Source organism: Vicugna pacos, chromosome 5, assembly GCF_048564905.1.
Source record: "Vicugna pacos chromosome 5, VicPac4, whole genome shotgun sequence".
Taxonomy (NCBI): Eukaryota; Metazoa; Chordata; class Mammalia; order Artiodactyla; family Camelidae; genus Vicugna; species Vicugna pacos.
Window position 1 is genome coordinate 79,539,357 of NC_132991.1, and position 26,374 is coordinate 79,565,730.

At 50.3% G+C, this 26,374-nt stretch overlaps 1 protein-coding gene across 1 annotated transcript; it reads right to left on the bottom strand.

The window, feature by feature from the left end:
- Nucleotides 1-81: 81 nt before the first annotated feature.
- TMBIM1 (transmembrane BAX inhibitor motif containing 1) lies at nucleotides 82-16,244 on the bottom strand. The gene is made up of 12 exons (XM_072961641.1): nucleotides 16,104-16,244; nucleotides 7,488-7,720; nucleotides 6,133-6,230; nucleotides 5,311-5,375; nucleotides 5,034-5,087; nucleotides 4,523-4,573; nucleotides 3,954-3,993; nucleotides 3,676-3,713; nucleotides 3,409-3,496; nucleotides 3,004-3,099; nucleotides 1,912-1,965; nucleotides 82-1,535 (listed from the first exon to the last, which is right to left on the bottom strand). The coding sequence occupies exons 2-12, from the start codon at nucleotides 7,678-7,680 to the stop codon at nucleotides 1,389-1,391; spliced, it is 924 nt and encodes a 307-aa protein (XP_072817742.1). The 5' UTR covers nucleotides 7,681-7,720; nucleotides 16,104-16,244; the 3' UTR covers nucleotides 82-1,388.
- Nucleotides 16,245-26,374: the final 10,130 nt, after the last annotated feature.

Consider the following 26,374-nt stretch of genomic DNA (forward strand, 5'->3'; position numbering starts at 1 on the left):
AATGTGGATGCTTCAGACAGAGCCAGATTGATTCTCCCAGAGCCGACACCTTAAAATGAAAAAAACCAGAGCCAAACAAGGTTTTACCTTCTAAACATAAAACTTTATTACATTTCTAGTTATGTCCTTTTGTGGGATATATTTAGGACCAAGTACTTAATAGAGAAGTCCTAATTATACCCTTGGGCTGATTTGGTTTCCACCCCACCCCATAGAGTGACCCTTGTTCTCCCTTCCCCATTCCAGCTTGAGGCACTTGGTGTCACAAAGAAAGCAGTAGTTGGCTGGAGAGATGGAGCCTGAGTCTTTAATCCCCCAAGTATGAGTTAACAAACTAAGAGGGACAGTCTCTCTCTCAGGGCCCTCTCCAAGACAGCAGAAGGGAAGAACCACGGGCACCACAGCAGGCTTCCATATCTCCCAGACAGGGTGAGGGACCCCAAGGCATTGTCCCTGCCCACACCCCAGTCTCTCTTCACCCTGGTTACTTCCTGGCCATGCTGCCACAAAGTGGTGATCCTACATACCACCTCATCGCCTGAACTTTGTCCCTCACTTTCTGCTCTGAGCAGCCTGACCAAAGGAAGCAAGATGTCCCTCTAACCAGAAATCTCAGAAGCACCAGGGAGGCCCAGGCAGCTTTGGAGAATGGGGACCATACGGCTACAAATGGGCCTGCTCTCTGCCACCATAAGCCAGGAGGAAGCCGTGGGTAGATGCTGCTCTGTATTGGCCTCTGCGCTTGACTTTGCTCACTCTCTTCCTCCCCACCCCTAACCCGGCAAATCAGTATATATATGCTATCAAAAGTAGGGGCTGAAGCAGGGAAGACCCACAAGCGCAAACCCTTTCTACCTTCCTGAGCTGGAAGGTGCCAAGAGTTGCCAAAGGGGTACAGGATAATGGCCTATGAGTCCAGGAGGCTGGGGCAAAGCTCTGTGGCTTTGTTGGGGGCTCAGGGAGGAAACAGCTCCAGCTACCTAGTCCAGAAGCCTGTAGCAGAAGTGGGAGGGGAAACCTCATGACCATGAAGTCGCTTCTACCTCTCATATTCCCTTTTAGTTCCAGACTAGGCTCTTTTCATCCTCCCTACTCCAACCCCAGCTGTTAAGAAGAATTTGGTGCCCCTAGTAGATGCAGGGAGAAGGCACATCTTTCGTCTAGGTCCCTGTCGAGTCCACTAAGGGAAAGAGTTAGTCCCTAGTTCCTCCATCCCCAGCTGGTACCTACACATCCACAGCCAGAGAGGAGCCACACATCCCCAGACAGAAGGAAAATGGGCATGTTACTTGAGGGGAAAGAAAGGGGTCTGAGGCCCAGACCCAGGTCACAAGGCCCAGCCCTCTAGGGAAGGGAAAGCCTGGGGTGGGGCATATAGGAGTTGCTCCTTAATTGCGATCCCCCAGGAGCTGCAGCACAAAGGTGAAGATATAGACGATGTCTGTGTAGATCTGCAGCGCACCCGTGATGTAGTCCTCTGGGCTGATGGTGTGCTTCCGGTTCCCCAGGACCAGCTGTGTGTCGTAAGCCAGAAACTGCAAGGACAGTGAAGCTACACATGAGGACCCAGGGGCTCAGCGGTCAGCGGACCTATCCTGGGAGCCTCTGTGCCATGAGGTGTGCTTAGGGAACACATTAATGAACAGTAGAACATATGGTCTCTGCCCTCAAGCAGTTCACAGTCTAGAAAGAGAGACAGGCACACTGTCTCCATATCTGAGTGTTCTCCAACACTGAGTGTTCTCATAGTCGGCGGTGTAAACAAGAGATGGTGGCAATGCCCGGGAAATCGGTGGAACCCATGGAGAGTAGGAAAAAGGAAGGGCACTGTGGCCTAAATTCACCAGCCGCCCAGTTCCTCCCCTCCGTCCCCTCAGCTCCCCTTCCTAAAGAGGGTGGGACCTTACTCACCAAGGTGAAGCAAATGGCCCCCAGAGCGGCGTAGACCATATGCAGCCAGTAAATCTGTGCAGAGGAAACAGGGATGGCGTTAGAAATCTTAGCAAAGCTTGGGCGGAGGCAGGGCCTTGGGACCATCTTCTGGCCAAGTGGGAAGATCTAGGAAGCTGGCTACATGAAAGGAATACTTCTGCCTTCCAGATCGTGGCAGAAATTAAGAATGGTAACATATTTGGCAGAGAAAACAGACCATCCTCTAATGGCTACATAAAACCAATCACAGCATCTTAGCCAAACCACTCTCCAGAGTTAATCAAGGTACAGAGGTGTCCACTATTCTTCTGGAAGAAAAAGTGGCTGAATTCTAGCTCTGGGAGGGTCAGACCCATGCGCATGCTGGTTGAAAAGCCCCATCACCTTTCCCCTAGTCATGGTCAACATTCCATAGATCTTGTTCCTGTAACCCAGCATTGGAGGGACAGATTAAAGAAGAGGGCTAGGGGGAAGCCCTCCAACCACCCTGATGAATATCAGAGTCAGGAAACACCCCCAGGGCAGCCCTGCTCAACAGCCTTCCAAGTGCCTGTCCAAAGAAGGGCAGGGCCAGCCCACAGTGAAGTGGGCAGGCGGCCCTCCCATTCATGTGTTTCCCCTTCAGCGCTGTTCTTGCCTCCCCATCATGAAGCTTCCCTCAGTCTAGGGGCCTCATGCTCTCCCTGCTGACTAGAATAAAAGAGGAGTTGGACACAGTGATCCCTAAGGTCCCTTCCACCCAAGCCCATCTTCTCGGTCCCCTGGGTTCCTCTGCCAGCCTGCCTCCTAGAACCTGGTCTCAGCTGTCAGACAGATCTAACCCACCACTTCTCTTAGGAATCTCATGATTCTGTCCAAGGCCTCAGGTGCTATGGTTCCCAGGGCCCGATGTCTCCAAAGAGACTCTAACCCAAAGGATGGCTCTTCAGCTTGGATACCTTTGCTAGCCAGTCGAGAAGTTCTGGAAGCAAGAAACTGCCCAGAGGCCTGTGGGGCCGGCTCTACCACATTACACAGAAAGTCTGCCCTGAGCACCAGGTTCGCTGACCCCAGCTCTCCTGGGGCACTCACATATTTGAAGGACAGCACAATGGCCGTGACAATCCCAGTCACCATCATCACAATTCCCAGGACACAGAAGAGGCCTGTGCACGAGGTGAAGTCCACCTGCCAGGAAGGGAGAGGAAGGCACATGTCAACCCAGCTGACCCAAGTAGCAGCCCAGCCAGACAGCCCCTGCCTCCTCCTCCAGAAAGTCCCAGTGCTGCCTCCTCAATGGGTGGGGAGCATGAGAGTGATCATGACATTCTAAGGAAAGACACAGGAAGCAGTTCTGTAGGTGCAGATATGACGGGAAAGGGGTTAGAGTCTCTAAGGGAAGTCCCTCCCAGGCCTGCTCAAGTGCCAAGCCTGGAAGCCCAGGTCTGTCTATAATAAAAGATGAGGCAGCCAGGGAAGGGCCCTCCGTGCCCTCACCTTGGTCTGGAAGCAGAAGATCGTGACTGAAATGGACACCACAGCAGTGATGATCATTGCAATGATGACAGCTTTAGTGTTATACACACTGCGGGGAAGAAGGAGTTGAGAAGCCAGAGGCATAAACCAAATATAAAGGACTTCAGAATCACCACTTCTAAAAGTACCCTGCCCAGAATCTATGCCCATACAGGTGGCTGCCAGCCCAGGGATGCCCCACACCCCTAGAAAACACACCCCTGTGTGGTGGTTTGTCCCTGAACGTACCTGGAAATGGTGCCAGTCATGAAGCCCATGGCAAGAGTCTGAGGGAAGGACAGAGACAAGGGTGAGACACTTAAGAAGAGAGGCGGGGCCCTGGAGGCATGGCCATGGTGGACCACCAGGGCTGGGGTATGAGGCAGCCACAAGGAGACCAAGGGCAGGGGTCAGGGTAAGGTCACGGAGAGAGTCAGGGACATCTTCCATCATGATGTCCCCTCCCTTCCCTGCGCCCAGCCCTCCCTCATCATCTCCACGCCCTCCCTCGACCCTTCTAGACTCACAAAGAGGGCCAGCAGAATGATGTTCCATGGGAAACGGCGTCTGAAGGGAAAGAAACCATGATTAAGTGACGTGGGGCCGGCCAGGTATCAGAGGCTCCTTTAGAAGAAGGAAATTCTTGGCTTGTGCACCTAGAGGATTAGGCCTTGACTTGGGGGAGGGGAGGCTGGCACAGCCTTTGGTACCTGCTCAGGTGTTCCACTTAAGGGACAACATGGGGCAAGAGGACAGGCTCGGGCTGTGGAGCCACAAAGACCTGGATTCATTTGCAGCTGTTAGACTACTACCTGTGTGACTGTGAGAAAGTTCCTTGGCCTCTCTGAGCCTTGGGTTCTTCCTATTTGTTAAGTGATTAAAATGCTACATATCTTGTAGGGCTGTAAGAATAACAGCTAGATAGCTAAATAGATTCCACACACGCAGGATCCTCTGTACACACCTCAACAGTAGCCATCATCATCATCACCACTGGTGAGTCTCCATTCAGCTGCTATAAAGAATCCCCTTTCTTTGCAAAATACTTAGCCCCCCTCTTGCCATCCCTTCCCATGTCTAAGTCTCTGGGACTCACCTGGGTCCCTGGCAGCAGGCGAGGGTCAGGTAGGTGACCAGGAAGACAGCACTGTGGAGAAAGAGACAGGGAAGTAGTCTCCAGATCCACTCTGCCCCTTGGCCCCAGCCCAGCCTGGCAGCACTCACCAGACTGGCAGGCTGGAGGCCCAGGGAGCTGTCTAGAAGTCTGAGGGGCTACCCAGCAGGACAAGATCACCCCAGCCAGGGGCTCTGAGAACCTCGGTAACAAGGGTTTGGCCAGGGAGGAGGCCGCACAGGAGGCCAGCAGAGAGGCTGCCAGAACGTGGGACTGTTTCACAGTATTCATGTTGCCACCAGCCCCCCAGCCCCTGCTCTCAGAAGTTCTGTGACACTGCTACTTACACTTGGTGGCACACACTCAGACTTCCCAGCACAACTGGCAACTGGGAGCACCCCTCTCCAGAAGTATTTTGATCCCTGCCCTGAAAAGCTGGCCAACTGCCGCCCCTCCTCTCCTGGCCCCCGAGCAGGGAGGAGCACAGACTCACTAGGATGCGTAGTAGACAGCCAGGTTTGCCCTCACGAACTGGCCGACCGGCTTCCTGTGGAGCAGGGAAGGATGAGAGAGGGGTCACACCACGGCTTGTCTACCTCCCTGCCAAGTCCCACCAGGCAGCCTGCTGCCCCATCTTTAATCGCCCACATCTAAACTCCTCTTCCAGTCAATCTAAGTCAAGGGCCCACCCCAAGCCATGCTCCCAGCAGGTGACCCAGAGCCCCGAGCCCAGGAGCCCAGAGCTAGGGCAGAGAGGCCTAGAGACTCACACAAAGGTGAAGATAGCAATGATGGCCACCGTGACGAGCAGCTGGATGGAGATGATGGTGTAAACCTGGAACACAGACGGCCAGGGACAGCACAGGTCACCACCCTCTACTCCTGGCCTCTCCCCAGGAAGCATCCAGCTCCCGAGATCAAGGAGCCCAAAAGACCCTGCACCTTCCCCCTTCCCCATCTTTCAGAGGTAGGGAGGGGGCTCCTTCTTAATTTGAAGGATCTACTCTTACTTCCTTCCCACTTGAGAGCCCACCCCGGCTGCAGCCTGGCAGAGAGGCCACCCCCAGTGAGAAGTCCGGCTGAGATACTGCACACATGCGCAGGGCTGCCCTCACCCCCCGCTGCTCCCTGACATCTCCTGCTTGCTGTCCGACATCTGGCCTCACTGATAACTCACTGCTCCTGCCTCGCGGCACCACCAGGTACGGCCTCCGCACCTGCAGAGGTTCAGCCTGCCGAGCTCAGGTATCTGTCTACCCTGAGCAGGTGCTGTGCAGACATGAGATGTGGGGGCAGGGGCTGCAAATGGGCACCATCAGTTCTGGCTTCAAGTTGCTACAGTCTAACAGGAGAAAGAGGTGTGCAGAGAGCAGAACACTTGGGCAAAGCCTGCCCAGATTTTCCCAGATTGAATCTTCCCCCCAAAATAAGGTCAAGGAAGAAAGGAGAAAAAGGTGAGTGAACATAGGTTAGAGGAGCCAGGGCCCCCTTTGAGGAGGGTGCAGGACTAGAGAGGACCCAGAGGGGAGCAGCTCAAGTCCCCCCAATTCCCACAGCCCCAGGCCCAGGTTGCCTTCCAGCGCACATCTCACCTTTCGGATGAAGGCATGTCGGACTTTCCTGTCATCCCAATCTCCAGACCCGAAGTTGTCACTCACTGCTCTCTCCCCATCATAGCCCTGGCCTGCGCCTGGGAACAGATCATACATGAACAACGGGGAATCTGGGACACATGGCCTCAATCCCCAAGCCTCCATGACACTATCTCAAAGTCTCAGGAATCTCCAGCCAAAAGACATGTATTATAACTCAGGACCTCATTGCCCCAGCCAGGTCCTCTAGATGCCCTCTGAGTGACGAGAGTTGGTCTGGCCACCCACAGGGAGGGAGTCACACGCCCCTGGCCCAGGGGGGTTTAGGTGTAAGCACTCCTTCAGTATGCATTTACTGAGGGGGGCGAACACCCGTGGTCCCTGCCGTCGAGGGGTCATAATCTCATAAGGAAGCCAGGCAGGCACGGGGCAGAGGCGCTGGCAGGGTCAGAGCACGGACTCAGAGATGGAGGGAAGAAAAGGAAGGTAGAAACACAGAGCATGCATGTGGAGGGTGGAGAATGGGGTATGTGGACTGTGATCTACATCAGGCAAACATCAGGACTCAGGGAAAACAGATACATTGGGGTGTACGTGCACAGGACGAGGCACGGCTGTAAACGTGACTGATGTGCTAACATTCACACCAGAACACATAAGGCCAGATGAGAGCTGGCCACACTCCAGGATTCCAGGGATGTTGCAGGGGCTCAAAACAGCCCTCAAATACCTCCTCGGGAACTGCTTTCGAAATCCGCATGTGAGCCGCAGAGGAAAAGCCTCACTGCATCCTAATCTTACCTCATTTCTGACCAAATTTACCTGCCATGACGTTTATTAAACATCCAAATGACTTCTGGATGTTTGCAAAAATCAGATGTTACCTTAAAGGAAGAGGATTTGTCAGCACCAAGAATATTTAAAGGGAAAAAAAAAACTGCTTCAGGTTCCTAAGCAGTTCCTAAGGAAGAGAAGTGGGTGGGTGGGGTGGCAACTGCCTGGTTGGGAAACAGAAATGAACGGCCTCCTCAGGTAATGGCTCTGAAGTAACTAAAATTACTTCACCCAGCCACTTTCTCATCTGATGTGTAAGTTCTGGTAGGTGTCTTACAGACTCAGTGTCCTTGCTAAATAAAGGGGTTGGCAGACGGCCCCCCTCTGGAGGACCTAGCACCCCAGCTAGGAGCTGAAGGAAAAAGCAGGGAGGTAACAAAGAAGGGAGAACAGAAGGAGAGATGTAAAGAGAAGATGAAAATAAGATAAAGGAAATTGAAAAGGAAGGAAAGGAAGTGGCCTCATATGCTCAAGTGTTGCCTCCTCCCACCCCACCCCCCAGCTGCCCTTCAGAAACTCACCGTAGTTCATGGGCATCGGGTGGATGGGGGGCATAGGCTGTGGGTAGCCAGCAGGGTGACCATAGCCAGGCTGTGGGTAAGCAGGGTACCCACCGGGCAGGACAGACGGCTGCCCATAGCCCGCCGGGGGCGGAGGGCCAGGGTACAGGGGGTTGCGGTCCTCATATGGAGGTGGGGCACTGGGGTGGGACATGGCCGCTCAAGGGCTGAGGGGAGACCCCAGCTGCTGGGACCTGAAATGGAAGATGAGAAAAGTTAGTTGTGAGTGCCCAGGCTCAGCTCGCTCAGCCTGAGTCCAGCCTGTCTCCATGGAAAGGGACACTCATACTTTCTCCCCCAATCACAGTGTATCATTCCTGGCCCACAGGCCACTGTCCCCGTCCCCACAGCACTGCCCACCCCACCAGCTCAGCACCTGCCCCTCTGCCCTCACACCAGCTTTCTGTCCACGGCCCTCCTTACTGTGCAGCTTCCTGCCACAGGAGACGGGATTTAGTGCAGGAGCCAAGAACAGTCACTGGGCATCAGTGGTGTGAGAGTAGGGGGCCTGGGAACTCCCCCATGCTCGCTTAAGAGTCTTCCAGTGACCAGAGAAGAAGCTCCATGGTCTCAGCAAAGCCACCAGTGAGTCACAGGGCCAGCTGGGATCCAGTAAGAGCCCAGCCCCCACAGCAGCTGGCAGGAGCTCAAAGCCTGAAAGGCAGAGCTGGAGAGGAGCCAGGGCCCCAAGTGGAAGACAACAAACTCGCCCCAAGGCCGGAGCTGCCAGGCTGTGGACCGTGGCAGGCTGAGTCAGGGGCTGCCTGAGAGGCCAAGGCGAGTGGGTGCACCGGGCTGGCTCCAGGGGCTGGGAGGCTGCACAAAAAAGCAGGCCCGAGACAGGACTTTCTGGTTCCTTCAAATAACAACCAAGACTGGCCAGGCATGTGACAGCCTGTGGCTGCCACCACTCTCTTCGTGGTCTTGCCAGGAAGTAGACAGTGTGTGCAGGGGGCCTCAAAGCCCCCTGGGAGGGAAAGACACATGTTGTGAAAGCCAGGGTCCCTGGTATCTCTGGGATTCCTGCCCGCCTGCCCCCAAAGTAGGTGTTCCCCTCTGAGGTGGCAGAGATGTAGGCTTGGGAAGAACTAAGGAGGAGGGCCCTGGAAGGGCCCAAGGTCTCTGGTACGGATGAGCCCTGACACAGTCTAGGCCCCTTGACAGGGCCCCCAAGAGCATCTCTCAAGGGCAGACCTTCAGGACCCCACAGGGAGGAAGCCCCCCAGATCCAGGTCAACAGACATCCCCAGAGGCTCTGCCGGAAGGAAGGGAGAACCGGCTCTTTTTAGGGCACCCTGCAGAGTTTAAGGAGCAGATAAAGGATTATTAACTCTTCTCTCTCAACTGAGATAACACAGAGGGGAAGGCAGCAGGGAGGGGCGGGGAGCAGAGATCAAATAGCAGGCCAGGTCTCTAAAGGAGTTATTTTGAGGAAAGCTATTCTTCAGCTTCCCCAAGTGAAAGAGCCAGAAGAGTCAGAATGTGCAGATCAGAAATAAGAAAGGCCTTCCTGACAATGAAGGTGTGACACAACAAACCAGTGTGAGAAGCAGGCGGTGGTGAAGGTCTCGCTCCTAAATGGTGTGAGTTTAAGCCACAGAGATACTGTTTTCGAAAATACTTTGGTCTTATGTTGGGGTAGGACATAATATTCATAAGCAGTTACAATATATGAATCTCCTTAATAGACTTTTTTTTAAAAAGGAAGGAAAAGAAACTGGGCTCTGAGGCAAGAGACTCCTCTCTACTCCCTTCTACTCCCCTCCGAACAGCCCCTTTAACTCCACCAAGAGAACAGCGTCTTGTCTGCAGGAAGCAGTAAGGCAGGCCACCTTTGGAGTAGGATCATCTTTCATTATTACAGTCATCTCAGCCCTGGGCCCATCGGACGTCCACCATCTGGGTGGCGGTACACAGGTGAACAGGCTAAACACAGCCCACAAGACACTGGCAGGAAAGGCCCCAACTGGGCCACCAGACAATGATGTCACCATGACCTGGTCCTGTCAGCTCCTCAGGGTGCACCTCTGTGAAATGAGGTGAGTGGACCGGATGATCTCCAAGCTCATTTCCAGCTCTAACAGACAGTGGTCCTGGGACTTATCTGAGGAACCTAGTTCCCCAGGGCCTGCCCTTTGCCCAGACAGCTGGCTGCCCCACCACCACCACCTTCCTTCCTCTAAGCCAGGCCAGGCAGACAGGTCCCTCCCCAAACCAAAGGGTGAATTAGGGAGCACAAGGCCAGCCTAGGATAGGCCACTAGGACTCGGGTTCCGGTCCGGCGCAGCCAGCCACTGACTCACAAAAATGCCCTCTGCTCTCCCTCCCACCTCCCTGGGACTCTTCCGGTTGCACAGGAATTTACCAGTAGACCTGTCCGCAGGGAACACAGCAGCTCACATTCCAGTTCACTGGGGCCTCAGCCACCAGCCCAGCAATGACCAGAGACCAGCAATAACCACTTTACCTCATTATGCCTAAATTTCTCCACCTAGAAAATGGGTACTATAATAGTACCCTCCACAGAGTTGTAAAAATTAAATGAGAAAATACACTTAGAGCACTTACAACGGTGCCTGATCCCCATCTTTAGTTATTTCATTAAATCCTTATGATAGCCCAAAAGGGCAGATATGTTATTAGCCCTTTACTTACAAATAAAGAAATAGAGGCTTAGAAAAATTAAGTCACCTGCCCAAGGTTACTTAGCTAGGGTGTGATGAAGTCAAGACTCAGCTCTAAGACTGACTCCAGAACTCTTAACCCATCTGCTCTCATCCTCGCTCGGGTGCCCTGTCTATCCAAACTTCTCATCACTTCTCATAGCTGCCCATCCCAGACCAACTAACAACAAAGGAAGGCTCACACAGCAACTGGACACTGAACCATTCAGCCCCTTCCATCATCCTCCCGGTTTCCAAACCCCGTGCAACCACCAGGAGGGGAAGAGGGTTGTCAGAGATGGAGATTCTTAAATGTCAGCGCTCAAAGGAAACTGGCTCATCTAAGGCAAGCCAACCACTCACTTTACCAGCCAGCCAGCCACAGTGCAGGGGGGGGCAGAGTGACCTGTCCCTGGCCATGAAATGGGGCCCTGGGTCTACATCCCAGCTCTCTAGTTTAGAGCCCTGTGGGCAGGAGAGGGATAGAGTGTTCAGGCCAGTCGGGGTAGTGGCTGAGCTCCATCACACTCACCTTCAAGCAGGGCCAGATGGGCAGCTTCTGGGCCTGCTCTCTGGCTGCTGTCCCACCTACATGGGGCCCTGGCCACTTCCACGTCATTGAGGCCTCAGCTAGGGGTGAGGTTTGGGGCTGGCATCTGACTGGGTAATAGGGAAAGGCGGAAGTGGTCAACATTTACTTTCATAACTGTGACTAAAGGTGGGAGCTCAGAAGAATGCAAAGTCCAAAGAGAAGGAGGGGAAGGAGGTGGGAGAAGATACAGAGACAGAGTAAGGGTGACTGATACCCAGAGACTGGAAACCAGGAATCAGGTCATCTGGGTTCCGTTGGTAGCTACTGGAGGGGCTCACGATCTTCAGAGGCTAGAAAGGACCTTTAAGGTCCCCCAGCAGAAGCCTAAATTTTCCTAAAACACAGTAGGCATTCAACTTCTACTGAACACACTCCAGCAATGGGAAGTAAGGCTGTTCCACTTGCGGGTACTGAATCATTAGAACATTCTGCCTCACGATGCCTATTATGACATTCAGACCCCACCCCATCCTTGCCAAGTTACAGATCTAAGCTTGCTCCCCATTCCCATGGCCCCAATCTCATGGCCCATCAGGAAGGAATCAGAACCTCTCCTTTCTCTTACACGCCCCTAGACCCAGCCATAAGAAGTTGGTGGGCTCAGGGGGAGGGTATAGCTCAAGTGGCAGAGTACGTGCTTCGCATGCACAAGGTCCTCAGTTCAATCCCCAGTACCTCCATTAAAAAAAGTTAATAAATAAATCTAATCACCTCCCCCCACTAAATAAATAAATACAGTACAGAAGTGGGTGGGCTCAAACACAAGACTTGCTCGCTGTCAGGGATTTCAGATGCAGCCTCAGGGAAGGCAACTCCTTCCCCTGATGCCATGCTCCTGGCCAGCTGGAACCCAGGTTCAGGCTCCCTGGGGGGTATCTGAAGGGTTAAGGCTCTGGAATCTGCAGAGAAGAGGCCAGAGCTACTAGGGTTACAGCAAGAGAGAGAGTGTGTGTGTGTGTGTGTGTGTGCATGTGTGCACACGTACACGCGCGCGCGCTAGTGTGTTGGAGGGAGGGGCAGAAAAGAGCAGCTGACTGATCCAGGCAGCCTGCCCTCCTCCCTGCCAGGAACCAGTGCCCAGAGCCAGAATGGAAAGAATCACTCAGAGTGCGCATCTCAGGAAGCCCCACCCAGCAGGCACAGCAGTGCAGCCCCTGGCCCGCTGACCAGGTCTCTTGCGACAGCTTCCTTCCCTCCCTTTTCCTTTACCTACCCCAACTCCCCCAGCTCTCCCCTCCCTTCCAAGAAAACACTTCACCCTCCAAACCCAGCACATAGCCAGGAGGGCAGAGGAGCAAACAGATCCACCCAGGAGTGTCTGGGCATGCCACCAGGCCTGACGCACACAGACCAAGGGTCCCAGAATCAACTTATCCTTCTGTCCGCTGGGCCCCTGGGGTTAACAGGATGACGCCGAGAGGATCTAAAAACTGAAACGTCAGAGTTGGAATGGACTTTAGAAATCATCTGGTCATTTGACAGACCAGGAAACCCCAGAGCCAAGAAAGTTCCTGCCCAGCCCACGACAAGCCCTCTTGGTCATGGGTTTAGAGCTTCCATTCCCAGCCCTGCCCACCTTCTGAGAACTCAGTAACAGATGCCAGGAACACACCACTAAGGCAGAGCCAGAACAAGCCCCCCATCCCCCCAGTTCTCTGTGCCCTTCTGCTCAGAAACAGATAAGTCTGCCAACCCATAACTTCCCTCCCAGCCCCTGTCTCTAACCAGGGCAGCCTCTCTCCAATCAGAAACTGAGAGGGTGGCTCCAGTCTCCCAGGAAGGGGAAGCCGCCCTAGAAGGCATGGGAGGACCCAGGCACCCACAGCCCCACCCCACCCCCACACCCTTCTCTGGTAGGTAGAACTATGTCATCAGTGCAAGTGATCTCAGAGACCCCAGCCAAGCCAGAACAGCCGGAGAGTGCAGATAAGAAAAGGGCATTAACCGAGGCTGGAAGTAGCTTCAGAAACACAGCCCCATCCACCTCCTTCTTTGTGTTTCATCTTCTCCTGCCTTTTCAGTTGAACTTCAAGATGAGGAGGGGGAGAGGAAGACAGATTATTAACAACCCACAGTGGAGAAGGGAGATAAATGGAAGGCAGGGAAGGAAGAGAACTGGCAGCAAGTACTGTGTACTTAACTGCCGGGTACCGAGGATGTCTGCTCCTCACAAGGGCCCTATGAGATGCAAATCCTTATCCTCACACTAAACATGAGAAAACTGAAATTCAAAGAAAACTTGATCCAAGGTCCCACAGCATGTGAAAGCAGAGATAGGTTTGAACCTACATCTGATGTCTGACTTTAAAGTGCCTTTGTTTTTACTCCTGCCTGGAGCAGAAACCCCTGAGGCCCCCCCATCAGTTGCCTGTGTGAAAAGGCCAGCACCTGGGGCCGACTGAGGTAGTATAGGCCCTCGTCACCAACACCAACTCCTTTTCCCTTGTACAAAGTTGGTCCTTGCTAGAGCCCTGGGTTTGGAGGCAGGGAGCTGAGTTTTCGTCCTGGCTCTGGTCCTAACTCCCTGTGTGAGACAAGGTGGGGCACTTAACATCTCTGGGCCGTTTTCTCACCCATAAAATGAGTACACTGAACCAGTAGATCAAAATCATTCCGACTCTCAAAGTCTCTGCTTCTGAATAAACAACATAACAGACCAGAGCAGACGGCTCCAGGGCAGAATGACTGACTTTCTAAAGAATCTCCGCCGGGGTCCGCACGGATGTGCAGCTGGTCTGGAGGACGTCTGCAGAGGCGGAGGCACAGGGCATGACCTGGGTGTGGGAGAGGCCACAGCTCCCTCTCCTCTCAAAATTGCCCCCATATTGCCCTCTGGACCCCACAGCTGGCATCTCCTGGGTCTCACTCACCCCTAGAGCCTACAAAGAAACAGTAGCACACTGTAGAAAAGAAAGAGTATGAGGTGGGAAGTCAAGAGATCTGAGTTCAAATTCTAACTCTGCCACTAACTAGTTGTGGAATCCGGGCAAATGACTTCCCTTGACCTCCTTTTCCCCTAAATCAGCGCACATCAGGGAGAGGAAGAGGGATTAGTTACCGGAACCAGAGAGTGGAAAGCTAGAACCACCCAACCAGGCATTTCCCAGACTGCTCTAAAGAACACTGCCCCAGGATATTAATGGATGAGCTCAGAAACAAATAATTCTGAAAAACAATCCAAATCTCCTCTTTGAAATTCACAAGGCACAAGGGCAGAGTAAGCCTCTGAGAAGTCCTGCAGTGAGCAAACCTGTTAGACTTTGTTATTTCAAACTTTCTTAGGCCTGAAACATTTGTATCAGGGCACACCTAATTAATATCCTGTGGGCTGCTGACCAGGCCATCTTTGTTTTATAGATAGACCTCAGAATGATTCACGTCCTAACTCCTCATACCATAAAACACCCATCCTTACCCCCAGCTCCTCAGAGCAGTCACATTCAGTAGCAGGTACGCCCCCTCACTCAGAGCCAGCTCAACACCAGGATCCTCTGCAAGGGTCCTTTCTCTGCCCCCACCCCCACACGGCTGCTATAATAATCTCTACAGTGGGATCATCTCCAACCAGCACAGAACCAGGAGGCTGCCATCCCCTAACATCACGTTTATGTAACAGGAAAAAGTACAAATCATTATATACAAGGATAAGGACTCATTCTTATCTTCCTCCCCTGACCAGTGTACTAAGTACCCTCTAGGTACCTGGCACTGTAACCTATGGACTTCTGGGCATCATTTCTACTTTAAAACAAGACCCAGGTTTTGGCCTAGAACCCCAGAATCTTAGGGTCGGAAGAGTCTGAAAAGGCCACCCCCTCTACAGTGTTATCAACGAATATCCAGAAAGCCCACCTTAGGGCTAACCATACTCTTAGAGGAGGACCTCCTCCCAGAGAGCTGTACGAACTTTCACTCTCTGGCCCTTCCAGGGTGACCCTCTGGACGCACAGTGGGTGTCCCTTACCTAGGGCTTCTGTTCTTTCTGAAGGGCCCAGGATGACAAGTTTTGGGGTTGGAGGTGCTCTTCCAGTCGAGGCCCCCATTCCCATGGGAGGAGGCTGAGCTCAGGTGGCTATTACCCCAGCTCATGACATGAGGTTCTCTCTACACTTAAGGTGTACCCTGTCATTACCTCTCTGACGTGCCCTCAGGTGACGCCCTGAGGTCATGGCACAAGAAGACAGGAAGTCAGGGCCCTTGACCCTGTGTGGTCCCACTGCTTCTTTCTTAGTTATAAACTGGGTCTCTGGGTCCTCATGGCTGGAGAGATAGGGAGAGCAGGCAAGTGACGAGGCAGTTATGGCTGCCCCCTTGCCCCAGACTCCTGCCACCACTGGCCAGGCCAAAGGCGCCAGCTTTGAAACCAAAGCTGACCAGTGAGATGAATATTTCAGAGCCCCAGAGAACTAGACACCCAAGGGACCTTCCATGACATCTGGCTCTGACCCTGGTTCCCAGGCCTACCCCCGACCCCATCTCATGCCCAGGTTCCTCAGGGGAAACCCCAACCCTTAGACACCACACAGAGACCACAGTGGGAGTGGTGGGAGGGGTGAGAGGGGATGGAAACCCCCAAGATCAGGGCCAAGCCTCTCAGCAGCCTTCCTCTACTTCCCCTCACACTGTCCCCTGGCTCCTTCCCAGGTCTCCACGGTTTTCCCCTTTCCATTTTCCTGTTTGGTTCTTACTCTGACCCAAAGACGCCACGAGGAAGACAGTACTTCCCTGGAGATTTCTGAACCCAGCCTGGAGACAGTGGTTAGAAGTGGGTAGGCAGAGGATAGATAAGTCATAGTAACGGAGGTGGCAGCTTCCACACGCCAAGGATTTGGGCTGCTCACTGCTTCCACCCCGTCCCCCACTCACTCCAATACTCAGTCAACTGTCTACACCAAAGCTGGCACCATGGCGCGTAGGGCCAAGCTGAGGCCGGAGCCAGGCTCTGGGCCGCCTCCCCTCCCCCTCCCACCATCTGAGGGCCACGATACCCTTTATCCCACGCACAACTGGTCACCCTGGGGCTGGCACGGTGGACGCGCCCTGCGACAGACTAGCGCCAGGAAGAGGGACGGAGAGGCACACGACACCCTCAGACCCCGGCCCGATCGCCCGGCTGGGCTCCCAAGGCTAAACAGGCGCCGTCCGCCTGCCAGGGCGCAAAGTGAAAGCGAAATTCCGAAGGAGAGGGCAACAGACCCCCATTCCGGCCCGCCGCGCACTCCGAGAAAGTTTGGGGCTCCGCCCCAGAGCCGCCCCAGCCCTGGCCCGGTCCCTGCCGGCCCGTCGGCCCCAACTCCCGCCGGCCCGGGGACCCTTGCTTGCCTGCCGCTCCCGACGGTGCGTTCCCGGCCTCCTGGCGTGGCGAGTCCGGCACCGCCCGCGCCTTCCTGGGCTAGACTGGGGCTCCGCGCCCCGCCCCGTCGCCCGGGCCCCGTGGGGCGTGGCTTCGGGCCGCCGCCAGTGGGTGTTGGGGTCTGCCCTGGGTCTCGCCGGCGTCCGCCCTGCCCCCTCTCCTCCCAAGGCCCCGAGGACCTACAGGCATTTTCGGATTTTAAGGCAATACAAGATTATTGGTGGAAACTCAAAACACAAAAATACAGGACACCACTTCTTTTCACACCTCCCGACTTTTCAGCGGCAACCGCTTGCTTTTGGTGCTTTTTTGCCTATATATTTGTGTATTTTACTTGTTTTTCTAGAGTGGGGTCTTGTACAATGTTTTGTTTATTGCCTTTCTTTTACTTAACATGTTATCATGAACATTTTTCTTGTCACTAAATATTCTTCAAAAGCATCATTTTAATGTCGCAAAATATTCTATCATGTAGCTATAGTGATTTATTAAATCAATTTCCTACTTTTAAGGGCACTTAAATTGTTTCCCGTTTTCTCATTACTAGACGTAAATCTGTGCGAGTTCTATTCTTTTAAGCCAAATGTACTTTTCAAGTTTAAAACTTCGAACGTCCAAACGCATAGATGGAACTTAGAATCTCTGTCCCTGGGAACTAAGACATTTCCTGCCTGAAGTTAGTTCAACCAGGAAAGCAGGTGTTTTAGAGTCAGAAATCCTGAGATGTAGATAACTTGTATTAGTGCACGACTTTGGGTTGAGGACTTTACACCCATCATTTTAACCCTCACAGCCACTAATGGAAGAATGTACTAGTTGTTCCATTTTACAGATGAAGAAATAGATTCTGGGAAGTTTTGAAACATTGCCCGAGGTTACATAGTTCCAAAGTCCATGGTTTGTTTTGTTTTTTTCCCTTACATCAAGGCTGCCAGTAGATGAGAAGCTTTATTTAAGGTGGTTATCTTGTGCTAGTAGCAACAGATCACAGCTGCCACTGAATGTCATTCACAGCCTGTTGACACTTCTCTTTGAATGGGGAGGGGTTGACTTGACAATACACAGCTAGAAGTGAATGCAGTTAGACAAGCAGGACAACCCGAGCACTTCTGGATTCCAAACCCACCACTAAGCACTTTTCTTTTACGTTATTATCTCCAGTGGCCAGTCCAGCCCTTTTCTAGAGCAAGACTTAAGAAGGAGGAGCCTTATCTGGAAGCTTATTTGCATACTAAGCATAAGTGAAAGCACTGTGTTCACTACCAGTAAGCATATTAAGCAAGGTTACCACTTAGATTGTATTTCAGACCAATTAAAATAAAGATGTTTTTTAAATTTCTTCCACCACCACCACACTATATTTACTTGTATTGATAGTTATGACTGAAGTAGGAGTTACTTAGGGGAACTGGTGGACATTATAGCAAGCTAACTCCCCTAGCCACCTCAACTCTTCAGTGTAAGTTACACTACTAGGGGTCAAGTACGTAACTATATGAAGTACCCCCACCCAAAGTGTGAGCACACCAGCAAGACGGGATGGGGGCAAGTACAGTTCTGCTCAATGTCAGTGGGCCCCCAGATCACAAAACCCAGCCCTCATGAACTCCAAAGCCCTGCAGCATCTGGCCAGGTCTCCTGACATCCCTTCCTGCTCTCTGCACTTGGACCCCTTCCCCGGAAAGCACCTTCCACCTTCTAGCAATGCCAGAATGGTTCCAAGGGGATTCATTTTCCAGCCAGCTATCACATCTGCCCCCCTGGGAAAGTGGAACGTGGGGATGCACACAGACCAGCCTCACACAGCCCTTCCTGTGTGTTCTTTCTCCTGAGCCCATTTTCTGATCATGAAATTAAAATTACGTTGACTGAAAGAAAAATGCACAACATAAACATTGTGAATTAAGTTTTATTCAGAGATCTTACTGAGAACCATAGCCTCTCAGATAGCTCTTAGGAACTGCTCTGAACAGATAAGGAAGGAGCCAGAATACAGATGATCTTTTTTTTTGCTAGGAAACACATGTTGTCAAGCATGAAAAGATTACTGCTAATCATAAAGAACCAGTATCTCAAGTTGATGGTTTTAGAGTTCTATGTATGGGAAGATGCAAGAATCTGGGGTTGTTGAAATTTTTCTTTAGATATACATGTTAACTATCTAGGGACCATTATGTACAAAACACGGAATGCTTTTTGGGTTTTGTTTTTCTCCAACCTGAATTCCCTTCAGAGTGCCCTGTTGGTGGGTGACTGCTGTAGCCAATGGCTTGAGCCTGTAGAACTGGAATGCTAGGCAACATTTTTTCCTTTACAATTTATAATCCAAAAGGGACATCAGAAGCACCAGGCCTAGGGTGACCATTCACAATAGGCCGTCACTAAACATCTCTCCTTCTCTGGACCCCATCTTATGCCTGGATAAAAAAGACAGGGCCTTATCGGTAGGACCCTTAGCACATTATTCATTAAACCACTACTATCTGCCAAGCAAGCAGGAATTTCTGGTTCTGGAGTTGACAAAACTGAAGGCCACAGGATCTGTCCTCAAGAAACTCACAGTCCCAGGGAGACAGTGAAAGACCAGGTAGTTACAATTTTGTCAGTTTTACCAGTACTGGGATAGAGGAGTGTTCGCTTGGTTCTGTGGGGTCCCAGAGAAAGGAGCATGGGGTGGGAGTGAGGGATGTTTCAGGAAAGACTCTTGAGGGACAGTAATACCGGATTCCAGTGTTGGTGGGTGTTGAGGAATCAGCCTAGCCAGTGAAGGGGCAGGGAACAGGTTCTCTAGGTAGAAGGAGAAGCATCTGAAGCAAAGGGCTTAGTGCCCCTTGTCCCAGTAATCTGGGTTTGCGCAGGTAGAGTGATAAGAAATAGGGCTGGGCAAGAAGGCAGGGGACCAGGAATTGAGATTTTTACCCTAGAGCAATAGAGAGCCAAGAGACTGTCAACACCACCTAGGGGGAGGTTGGGAGGATGGGGGAGGCTTGGTGGTACCCCTGGGGTAGAGCTGCCAGCTTCAGCAAAGAAAGATGCAGGACAACCAGTCAAACTGAACTTCAGACAAATAGGAAATCATTTTTTGCATAAGTATGTCCCATTGCTGCATACAAGGTTGGGGAATACATACATTAAAAAAGTATTACATGCTTGTCTGAAGTTCAAACTTAACTGGGCGTCATGTGTTTTCCTGGGGATGCTGCCCTGGGAGGAAAGTTGTCAGTGGCAGCAGGATGTGTGGTGGGGGAATGAAAGAGACCAGGCTGATGTTTATTTTAGGGATAGAGTAGCCTAAGTTTAGTGGTTGATGAAGCCAGAAGGAGGAGTTGGAGGGAAATTGAAAGGGTGGGCCACTGGAGTGGTTCCCTGGAGTCCAGGTGGAACCCAAGGGAGTGGTGGGAAATCTTTGCTGGAGTGAGGGTGAAACCGGGCAAAGGGCTCATGTGCCCATGGCGCAGAAAGCCAATCTCTGACAGCCAGAGTTTGCAGCAAAATAAGGATTTATTGCAGGGCACTAAGCAAGGAATGAGAGACAAACCTCAGATAGACTCCAACTTGGTCTTTGAGTTAGGGGTTTTTTTGTTTTTTTTTTTTAAGGGGAAGAGCAAAGAGACTAGGATTAATCATCATTTTATGACATTTCTGTGGCATTCCTTAATCGTAGTTCCAGGAGTCAGGATGTCTCTGGTTTATGATTCTCTGGCTGATACAAGAAAATGAATGTGGGGCAAGAGGATGGCCAGGTCCCAGGTCTTGGTTGAGTCCCTGGGACGTGCCCCGCCACATATGGGTCCTTGGCTTAGCACAGGAAAAAATTCAAGAGCGAGCCACAGCCGAGTAAAGGTAGATTTGAAAGGGAGCAGGACCCTGTGCCTGACGCCCCATCCCCCAAACTCTGCCTCTTGTTTATAGAAAAGCTGAAGTCTCCCAGGCCTCCCTGAGTCCTAGAAGAACCGACTCAAGCAGTTGATTAGGACAAGCCCGCAGGCACTGGGGGATGGCAAGGAATCTGACCACCTATCTTAACTGGGAATACTCCTTCATTTCCCTATAAAACTTTCATGGCTGAACATTATGTTTGGAGATGATTTGGGTTTTTTTGGGTGGGGGAGGATGCTGGATCCACTAGATTGCAGGCATTCTGATTAAAAGCAACCTCCCTTTTTGTTACCAAGGCTGTTGCTCCCAGGATCATACCCCTGCCCCTCTCTCAAATAGAAACCAATTACTCTTACCTAAGTATCAGGAGGCAGCTGCTGAGAAGAAACAAGAACTGGTTAGAACCCAGTCCAAGATGCTGGAGGATTTGACTTCCACTGGACCTTGAGCCTCCTTATACTATTGCTCATTGTAACATATTCGCATGCTAAGTGACACACCCATCAGTGTGTTGGCAATTGCCATGACAACAACCGGAAAAGTCCATACAAGGACTGAAAAACCTTGAACAAGGACTGATTGGCTCCATCATGCCCAGAAGGAAGACTGGAAGATGGAAGCCTCTCATAGAAGTCCATGTGGCCTGACCTGGGCCAGGGCTGTCTCTACCAGCCATCTTGGCTAACAGCTCCCCATTGAGTGCGTTTTCCACCACTTGAGTGCTTTTTCTTCCCTTCCCCCTTTTCAGGGCACTTTTCTTCCTTTTGCATTTCTGAGCAATAAACCAGCTGTTCACTTCACCTCTGCCTCTGCTGTGCGAATTCTTTCACAGTCAGGGGCAAGAACCCACACATTGATGGGCCTCCTAATTTAGGGGTCCTTCCATCCACTAACAGATTTATTTAGAGAGATACATACTCCATAGAATGCAGGCTGTTTCAGAAGGCAAGAGAAAGGCCACGAGGTGTGGAGTTGGGTGCTCAGGTTAAAGTAAAAGTATTTGCACGCTCCATAGACAGAGTAGAGTACCGTCCATCTCACTCAAGAGAGAGCGGCCTCAAGGTGTAGTGGTTGTTAGTTTCTATGGGCTCCGTAACTTCATATGCTCATAAATGGGAGGATTATTCCAACTACTTTGGGGAAGAGGAGGGAATTCCCAGGAATGTGGCCACTGCCCACTTTTTTGACCTTTTATGGCCAGTCTCAGAACTGTCATGGTGCCTGTAGGAGTGCCATGTACCATGTTAATATACTACAATGAGTGCATAATGAAGCTCAAGGTCTACTAGAAGTCAAACCTCCCACCAGCAAATCTCCCACCATCTTGGGTTGCAAGGCCTGTTGGGAGTTGAATTTTCCACCACCTTGATGTTAATTGCTGTGTCATTTCTTGAATGGTTGTGCCCTGCCCCCTTCCTTCCTGACTCATGGCCCCATTGGTCCATGGCTCCAAGGACCCTTAGCTCATCTTGCCCTTGGAGAAATAACCTGAGTTTGTAGTTAATGATGATATCCATAATAGCAATTTTATTACATTATCAATGTTACCGACAACAGTAATTTTAGTCATCTGGCTCTGTTTGATTAGTGTTCATTTAGAACAGGATTGAGGTCTGAGGGGACAAGAGAGAGAATTAAGTTTTGGATAGAGAGATGGATGATAAACTCAGTAAGGGAATTCATTTTTAGGAGGACTTGGTTTCTGTGGATCCAGAGAACCTTCTGTGCCAACCAACCCCAGGGCTCCAATAATTGGTCCGCACACTCCTCCCGCAGTGTGCCCGTTACTTAGAGCTTCTGCATTATTCCACCCAAGACAGGTCTTTTCATTTATCACTAACTTTGTCAAAGAAGACGCCTTTTTGCAGAGGACTTTGTATTTACTGAATTGAGGTATTTAACCCAGCCTGGGGTAAATATGCCTCTTTCTCCTACTTGGAGTTCAAAGAAAAAGTCTCATTTATGCCTAGGCCTCAGCACAGCCCTGCTCCCTCATCTGTTGAATTGAAAGAACTAATGCTCTAAATTGGAGTCTGGGTGAGGCGCTCAGGCAGGAATGACAGATATATTGGAGTGAGAGGATGTATTTCAGAGCTCTTTCCCCTAAAAATTAGCCTTAGTAGCCATAAACGTTAGTTAGCACTTTCATAAAAAAATGCAGAGTGGAAAGAATGGTGGATTTGATGTCCCAGGAGCAAGAGTGTGTCCCAGCTTTGCTGCTGAATGGCCAGAAGGCCTGGGCCCATCTCTTTGTCTGTAATCATACTGCTCTTTCCTACCCGCTTCGACTTCTGATGCCTCAGATTAAATCATCTGTGGGAAATGCATTCAAAATGGCACATGGTGATGTTGACTCCACCAGGCCAGAGAGAACTGAAACCAAGTTGAATAAGAGCTTCTCCTTTCCAAGAGGAAATGTTGCTACGTGACGAAGGCTGGGCTGCAGAATCAGCCTGACATCCACCGCTGGGCAGGGCACTGGTGGCCAGGATGCCGGGGGTGATGCTTTCCAATCTCCCCTGACCTTCAGAATTACCCGAGGGGCTTGTGAAAATAGATAGAGTCCCTTGGGGATAACTCTTTCTAGACCTCTGAATTAGAACTTCAAGGAATGTGGAGACAGATGCCTGCAGGTGAATCCAATTATCAGACAGCTTTGGTGCTTAACAGACATGGGTTCTGTTCACATAAGTTTAGTGGCTGTGTGACATTGGGCAAATTACTTAACTTCTCTGACCCTTGATATCCATATCCATAAAAAGAGAGGTAATAGTATAGGATAGTAAAGATTAAAAATAGCAGTCTTCAAGTGCTTGGGACGTAGCAGAAACTGTTGATTGATATTGTTGTTTGTGAGTTAAAAGCCCAGTGATTCAGTGATTAACACAGCCGCAGTTTGGCCAGCTATATGATTTCATTTGGAAGACAAAATAAGACCCGGATGGATGAACTTGCGGGGGACCCAGGTCCTTTCTAGCTGTGTGCTCTCACACCCTGCCCTTGGCCATGGACCTTGGCCTTCTCAGTCATCCCCACCTGTTGGGGGATTCCCAGCTTTTACAGCCCACTCCTGGCCATGTCAGGAAGCCCTTCCTCATATTTCATTTGCATTTGTCTAAACAACTCCCCTCTCCAAAAAGAATCAATGGCCAATTCCTTTTATTTCCAGCCCAATATAATAGCTGTCCTGGAACCTCTACCATTATCATTACCATTAACTGCATCCCCTATAATCTCAATTTCAAGCACTCCACCCTCTGACCACCATCTCTCTCTCCAACTCAAGGACCCTGCCGCCAACGACTCCGTCACCACACTGAGATTGACAGTTTACGAATTGTCTTCCCTATGCCTCTCAGCCTCACTTCTCTCCTTAACCAGCTTAGATCCACTATTAGAATCACCCTTCTCAGCCTTGTGATACTCAGCAGGCAAAACCACAACACTGCACCCACACACTGAAAGGGAGGAGAAAAATAGGCTGACTGATCTAATGCTGAGTTTTGGAAGACTTAGGTTTTTCTCACCCATTCATATTAACATTTCCATCGAGGTTACTACACTTTCTCCAGTCACTTCAAAACTCCAAAACCTTCTCCACAGCCTCACTCTCAGCCTTGACCTTGCTTCCCATGCCACTGAGCAAAGAAAAGCAGAGATCCGCCACCTGTATCTCTATTTGTCTATCTAATAGGTGACCACTTCTCAAACTTTTCTGTGCAAACAAATCACGTGGGAATCTTAAAATGCAGATTCTGCTTCAGTAGGGAGTTGGAGCCTGAAATTCTGCATTTCTAATGTGTTCCAAATGATTCAGGGCCGCTGATGTGGGGAGTGGTGGGATCATAGGCATCTCAACCTTAATATGTCCAATATTTAACTTCTAATTCCTACCCCCAAGTCTGAATGAAGATTCTCATGGCTTCCTTCATCTCCATCAAGGATGTAAGATGCACAGGAAGGCCTCGAAGGAGGGATATCAGAAGGAACTCCAGCCTTGTAAGTGCTGTCCAATAGAAATATAATGTGAACCAATGAGTCATTTTTAATTTTCCAGTAGCCACATTTAAAAATTAAAAATAAACAGGTGAATTTAATTTTAGTAATGTATTTATTTAACCCAACATATCTAAAAATATTATTATTTCAACATATAGTCAATAAAAAATTATTGAGATTTTTTTTTCATGCTAGGTCTTTGAAATCCAGTATGTAGTTTACATTTAGAGCACATCTTGATTTGGATGTTAAATTTTCATCAGAAATACTGTATCTTTATTTAGATTTTATAAAATGTATAGCGGAAAATGTAGATTCACAATCATTCCCAAGTTGTTCCAAACATATCTGAGTGTTTTCCAGTCACTGAAATAAGTATCGATTTTTATATTTAAATGTAAATGAATTAGAAATAAATAATATTAATATTACATTTCTCAGTTGCACTGGCCATATTTTAAGTACTCAATGGCCACATGTGGCTAGTGGCTACCACATTGGACAGCACAGATCTAGAGTACTTATGCTATGGTCATCAATTGGGGGAAGACTCTTGTGGGCAGCTCTTGTAATTCAGCTCAGATCCCACCACCTCAGATGCCTAGCCTAGAGCCTCCACTCAGTACTTTTTAGTGAAAAGAAGTTAGTCCCAGGATAAAACTTGACCTCTAGGAAGACACGATCAGTTCCCAAATCTGACCACTAGAGGGCAGGATATGGCTATCATCCCTTGGCAAAAAAAAAAGGGGGAAACCCTAACAATTTTCTAGGTTAATGGAAGATCATTCAGTGCAATGCTTTTTATACTGCTGATCATGACTCATTAGTTAGATCAGTTAAGTGGGTCATACCAACATTTTAAAAAAAGACTAGAAAAAATGAGAATATAAGCATTGTTATTGTTTTGTGTAACTTTGTTTCAGTTGTATTTATACGTATATTGTGTTTGGGTCTCAGTGGAAAATGTCTTTCTTACTGTGAATCAGGGTTAAAAAAGTCTGAAAATCACTCTAATCTCCCTTGTCTGCAGGTAAAGAAACCAAACGCACAAGTTGACCAGTGTTGAAGCTAGGAAATGGGACGTGAGAGCCCCTGCTGTTTTCTCTGCTTTGTTCAGATGTTTTACGTTCACCATAATAAAAAGTTAACTTAAGGAACTTATCTCAGAGCAGTACAACAGCATCTTCATGGGCTCAGTTAGGAGTGGCAGAGCCAGGATTCAACGCAGCCCTTTGACACTAACTCAGCAAATATTTCTTACGGGCTAGCTCTGTGCTGGGCACTGTGCTGAGCAGTGGGGGGAAAAGAGTGAATAAAACAAACACAGCCCCTGCCCTCCTGGCGCTTCCCGAGGGCTCCAGGCCTGACAGGTGAGGGGAGGGAGCAGTTATGGAACTTGGAGGGGAGCTGTGTGAACAGGGCCACCTGACCGCATTTGTTGACCTTTGGTTGCAGGATGAGCAACCAGTGGGGAAGACAGACATTAGCCACTAACCTCACAAGTAAATATACAGTTAGTAACGGTAATACCTGCACTGAGGGAAAGTGGACTCAGCACCCAAGAGAACAGCACACAGGGACCTCGTTTGGATTCAGAGGCCCAGGCAGCTGCTCTGAGAAAGTGGCATCAAGGAGTAGCCTGAGTCACACAGGCAGTGTGTGTGTGTGTGTTTTGGGTGTATATATGGTATGAATGTGTGTATGGTCTGTGTGTGTAGCGTGTGTGTGTGTGTGTGTGTATGATATGGACGTGTGTATGGTATGTATGTGTGTTTGTACATGTGCATGTGTGGTATATATGTGTATGTGTGTATATGTGTATGGAATGGGTGTATTTATGGTATATGTGTCTATGTGGTATGTGTGTACATTGTATGGTGCATGTATGGGAATATATGTGTGTGTGTGTGTGCGCACGCGCACGCAGTGGCAGGCATGCATTTATTATTCTCTGAGTGAACAAGCTATGGGAGGGCTGTGGAAGCTGCCCAGAAGTTGAAAGAGTTTGAGGTGTTCTAGAAACTTCAAGGAGACTCATGTACCTAGGAAGTGGTAAGCACTGGGCATGACCTGCAAGGAGACTGGGGAGGTGGGCAGGGCCAGATCTGCAGGGCCTCTTGGGCCTTGTTAAGGATTTGGGGTCTTACCCTATGGGGAAGCCATTGAATGGTTTTGAGTAGGAGAGGGACATGATTTGGGCTGTATCTTTTAAAAACCTCTGGTTCTAAGTGGAAAATGGAATGTAGGGGTGGAACATGTGAGCAGGGAAGCCAGTTAGGAGCTGTCTCAGTCATTGGATGAAAGGTGGTATCCAGCCTTCACCTCTGAAGGGTCAATACTTCCACCCACCCAACAGCCACCC

Coding starts and splice junctions, on each gene's coding strand:
- TMBIM1 (XM_072961641.1), bottom strand. CDS start 7,680: ATGTCCCACCCCAGTGCCCCACCTCCATATGAGGACCGCAACCCCCTG. Junction 5,088..5,310: donor ATTGCTATCTTCACCTTTGT/GTGAGTCTCTAG, acceptor CCTGCTCCACAG/GAAGCCGGTCGGCCAGTTCG. Junction 4,574..5,033: donor GCTGTCTACTACGCATCCTA/GTGAGTCTGTGC, acceptor CTTTCTCCACAG/TGCTGTCTTCCTGGTCACCT.